Source organism: Cibotium barometz, chromosome 38, assembly GCF_041138505.1.
Source record: "Cibotium barometz isolate CiBa-2024 chromosome 38, ASM4113850v1, whole genome shotgun sequence".
Lineage (NCBI taxonomy): Eukaryota > Viridiplantae > Streptophyta > Polypodiopsida > Cyatheales > Cibotiaceae > Cibotium > Cibotium barometz.
Genome location: NC_141083.1, coordinates 4,502,732 through 4,507,165, shown reverse-complemented (window position 1 = coordinate 4,507,165; position 4,434 = coordinate 4,502,732). Strand labels below are relative to the sequence as shown.

The window sequence follows — 4,434 nt, the reverse complement described above, 5'->3', positions numbered from 1 at the left end:
GAATGAGATAAAAATGTGCAATTAACATTGCATGATCCATCAATGAAATAAGGGACCACATTAATTATTTCTTTTGTTTTGCTTTAGCTTTATAAATCATGGAGCTTGGAAGTACAAAATTAACAACAGAAATTTTTGTACTTGCTAGTGCTAAGCCTTGAGAGCGAGTGATGCCATGAGACTCAATAGAAAAGAAGCCACTAGAGACGAGTCAAAAAGCAACTTAGCTCCAAAAGTGAGGTCAAACATTCAAGGAGAAATTATCAAAAGTAAGGGAGTGGTTTTCCAAAAAGCATATTGGTCAATAATTTAATGCAAAGAGATATATTGGGAGTGAAGCCATTATATTAATCCTTGTGTATAATCAACGTTAAGTCGGGTGAAAAAAGCCTCTAAGGATTTTTGTTTTGTTTTGCTTTTTTTACTTGATACGCTCCTAGTATGGGCGAAAGGGAATTTTACCCTACTTCTAAAATTCCCCTACTTCTACACACACATGTATGCCACTAATTACACATATGTATTTTCCATTTGTAGAAAGATGACTAGCTTTATTTAGGTTACAACTTGTAGCTGCAATCAACCCATGGCATCCTTGTATTTGAGGTTTCCTGCAAATGTAAAGTGTGGCTTCCTTTTGTTAACAAGGATATTTTGTTGGTGTATATATGTCTGTATCTCACCTTGGGAACCACACACTTTTGAGGCTGTTTACAGAATTGGGGTCACTCAAGTAATAGTATAACTTTTGTACTTGCTAGTGCTAAGGCTTGAGAGTGAGTGATGCTATGAGTAGAAAAGAAGCCACTAGAGATGAGTCAAAAAGCAACTTAGCTCCAAAAGGTGAGGTCAAACATTCAAGGAGAAAATATCAAAAGTAAGGGAGTGGTTTTCTAAAAAGCATATTGGTAAATAGTTTAATGCAAAGAGATATATTGGGAGTGAAGCCAATACGGATCCCTAATTCTTTTAGCTATTGATTAATTAGCTAGAGGGGCTCGAACCTTTGAGGTTGATTTTTCAAAAAAATTGGAACCTTATGATGCTCTCGAAAGAATGAAGGCGGTGGGATTTCTCTAGATGTTTTTGGCTAAATCACGTCTCTTTCTCTATTCAATTGCATCTCTCTCTCGCATGGTCTGCCAGGGTCTCTCTCTCTCTCTCTCTCTCTCTCTCTCTCTCTCTCTCTCTCTCTCTCTCTCTCTCTCATGTGACTGTTGGGCTCTCTCTCTTGCACAACTGCTGGGCAGATGTAGAGGGAGAGACGCTAAGGTTAAAACCTTAGGTTTGAACCTTAGCTTATTCATTAATTAGTGCCGACTTACAAGCACTAATTAAAAAATATGTCTTCTAGACTCAATATGTCTAGAAGACTGAAGGATTTTTGTTTTTTTTTTTTAATGATAGGCTCCTAATATGGGCGTAGGGAATTTTATCTTACTTCTAAAATCTCCCTACTTCTACACACACGTATGGACATACGTATGCTAATTACACGTGTAGAAAGATGACTAGCTTTATTTAGGTTGCAAGTTGTAGCAAAAAAAACTGATACAAATCGTATCGTTTCGACTTTTAAAAACAAAAAAAAAACCCCAAAAAAAAGATTTCCTCCTTTCCTTAACAAGGATATTTTGGTTGTATATATCTAACCCCACACACTTCTGAGGCCGTTTACAAAATTGGGGTCACTCGAGTAATAGCGTTACTTCCCTTTAATTGAGCTATTTTCATTCCCAAAACTATATATAAATCCGGTAGTTTTCTGGTCTAAATAGACAACAAAACTAGGGAAAAGGGGGGTAAATTAATCATTCTTACCGTCGTTGATGTAAAACGAGTTTAGAAATAGTTTTGGATCTGAGTTGATAATTGAATTATAACTAGGGAAACGCTGCCGCTCATGCATGTGACAACTTTTCACAATCTCTTCTCACATGGTATAGAACTTGCCAATATGGGACAAGATGAAGAAACCTCTTAACCATGGCCGGACAACATGAAAGATACCTGAGCTAATTTTTCACGAGTGCTTTGCTCAAACCTGCCAAGACCTCTTACGAAAGAGTACTCAAATTTCAAAAGTTTGTACACAAGGCACGAGTAATTCCTGCTGAACTACCTCCCTCCCTCCATATGGCATGGACATTGATCTAATACGATTTAATTTGCCACAATCTTGATCTACGCTTTGTCCCTAAATAAAATCTACGCTTTGTCAGAAAACAAAAGCTGGCCTTGACTAATCTATGGTTCATGTTTGGCGGCCAACAATATACCACATGTAGTAGAGACGTGCCCATAATTACATGCTTCATAGTAGTATGCTTAAGTGATTCGGTGGGGGAGATTATGATACTAATTATGCTCACATGATGGAGCAAGAATTGGCATTATCGTCACTAAACATGCCGGCAATGCCGTCTTTGGAGATGAGGGAGGCCGGGTTTTGGATGGCGCCGGGGACGACGTTGTAGCCGTGCTTCTTGTAGTTGTAGGTCTTCTCGAATTTCTGGGATTCTTTGAGGTAAGGGTTGTAGCCGGCGATGGAGGAGGGCATCACCAGCTCCGCACTCTTGCCCGCTCCCCTCACCGCCTTCAGCACCTTCTTCCGGTCTACGTACCCGATCACCGTCACCTTCCCTTGCTTCTGGTTCACATCCACGCTCTCCACACCTAACAAAAGTAATTATAAGCCATGATCATGCAGCCTTCTCGTCGAGATTATTTAAATCACCGTCTTCATCTGGTCACTTATAATGACTCAAATACGAGCCGATTAACGTAATATATACCATAATTATAAGCAAGGGCAGCTTAACTCTCACTAAACAATATTATAATTACCCTCATTTCACTCAAACAAAAACATCCAATAACGTAAAGACCATTCCTAATAATAACAACGTTCACGAAATTATTAGACTCGACTAGTGTAATATCACGTTGATTAACAAAGCTGCCTCGTTAACCTAACGTTCTTCTCTCTACGTATTTTGAAAATATGGCCCATATAGAATAATTAAGCAACGCTCCTTAATTGCACACTACTAGACCTTTGAGTTTTGAGAGTGCTTGTCTGACTTTGCGCTCACATCCATTGCAATCCAACCTGACGCGAAGCTCAATGACCTGAGACAATAACATATTAAGCATTACACAACTCAAATGCTACGATTGAATTATATTAACTATACCAGAAAGCTGCATTAGGGCCGGCCGGCAAGATTAAGTAATTGAAGGCATACAATCAACGTTATTAAGTTGACAACAAGTCTTGATGAAGTATAATAGAAACGCGCATCGACGCTTTCAATTCGTACTGAAATCAAAGGAAATATACGTCGCAGTATAATTAATCATCCAAAGGAAAGGGGGAAATCTATGATGCTAGAGAGCTTACCTCCATGATTATTGATTAAGTCTTTGAAAAAAAAAAAGGGAATCGAATGGGCAATATATATTAAGAGCACAAGCTCTAAATTTGTAGAATTAGCTACCGGCGACTATTATATAATGAAGCTACCCATGGCGCTCTTATAGAATGAGCTGCCCCCCCATTAATGCTATTCTATTCCGTGAAGCAATCGAACTTGGCATGCTACGAGTCACAGCGGCCATGACTCTTTTTTTTTAATTTAAAAAAAACAAGCTAATTTTTTAAAAAAAAAAGTAGGAATTGGACAACACAATGGTGCCCGTCCCACCCAATATAATTGAATCACGGAAAACGATAGGCAGGTGGGTCGTTATTAAACTATATCTATCATTTTCTCATCAAGGTCTCCGTCCCATAGGAAGACTCTAGTTCCACGCAATCATGCCGCAATTTTCTTCTCACATTAATAATAATCAATCTCAGTTAGAGGTTTAAAATTAATATATGTAATTCTATTATATAATTGTAAGTCCAGTGCCTAATCCACTCGTCAGGACTCATCCGAATGACCGCACGCGCTCGTTTCCTTGCTCCACACAGTGCAACAACGCTTTCTATTAATTAGTCTTTTAGACGCAAAGGATCCTGAATTTCCGAGATGTGAATAAATAATACATCTAATCTTAAAGTCGAGCTGCTTTTTTTTTAATTGGGGAGACTTTTTTCAATATGTTAGCACACTACGAAACCTCCACATGAGTTTATTCATGGGATTAAAAGAAGGCTAAGATAATTAGCACTCAATTCCTGCCCTCTCCTCACCATATATGGTTCGGAAATCGGAATTGGAAATTGGAATTGAGTAGTAATGCAATCAATGCCTTAATCTCATCAGTTAGAACAGGACACTGTAATTTATCAACAAGCCAAACCTTTTCTAGGCAGCTAGCTACCGTCCAAAATTCTAAACATCAAATATCAGAACCGAATTTTACAAGATGCAGATGGATGGATGGATGCATTTATGGATGGGAAAATACTAAAAACAAATCTCT

The 4,434-nt window shown here is 38.3% G+C and overlaps 1 protein-coding gene across 1 annotated transcript; it reads right to left on the bottom strand.

The window, feature by feature from the left end:
• Positions 1-2,033: 2,033 nt before the first annotated feature.
• Positions 2,034-3,545, bottom strand: LOC147616263 (heavy metal-associated isoprenylated plant protein 44-like). The gene is made up of 3 exons (XM_086777051.1): positions 3,404-3,545; positions 3,057-3,132; positions 2,034-2,676 (listed from the first exon to the last, which is right to left on the bottom strand). The coding sequence occupies exons 1-3, from the start codon at positions 3,407-3,409 to the stop codon at positions 2,369-2,371; spliced, it is 390 nt and encodes a 129-aa protein (XP_086633177.1). The 5' UTR covers positions 3,410-3,545; the 3' UTR covers positions 2,034-2,368.
• Between the last annotated feature and the right edge of the window lie 889 nt (positions 3,546-4,434).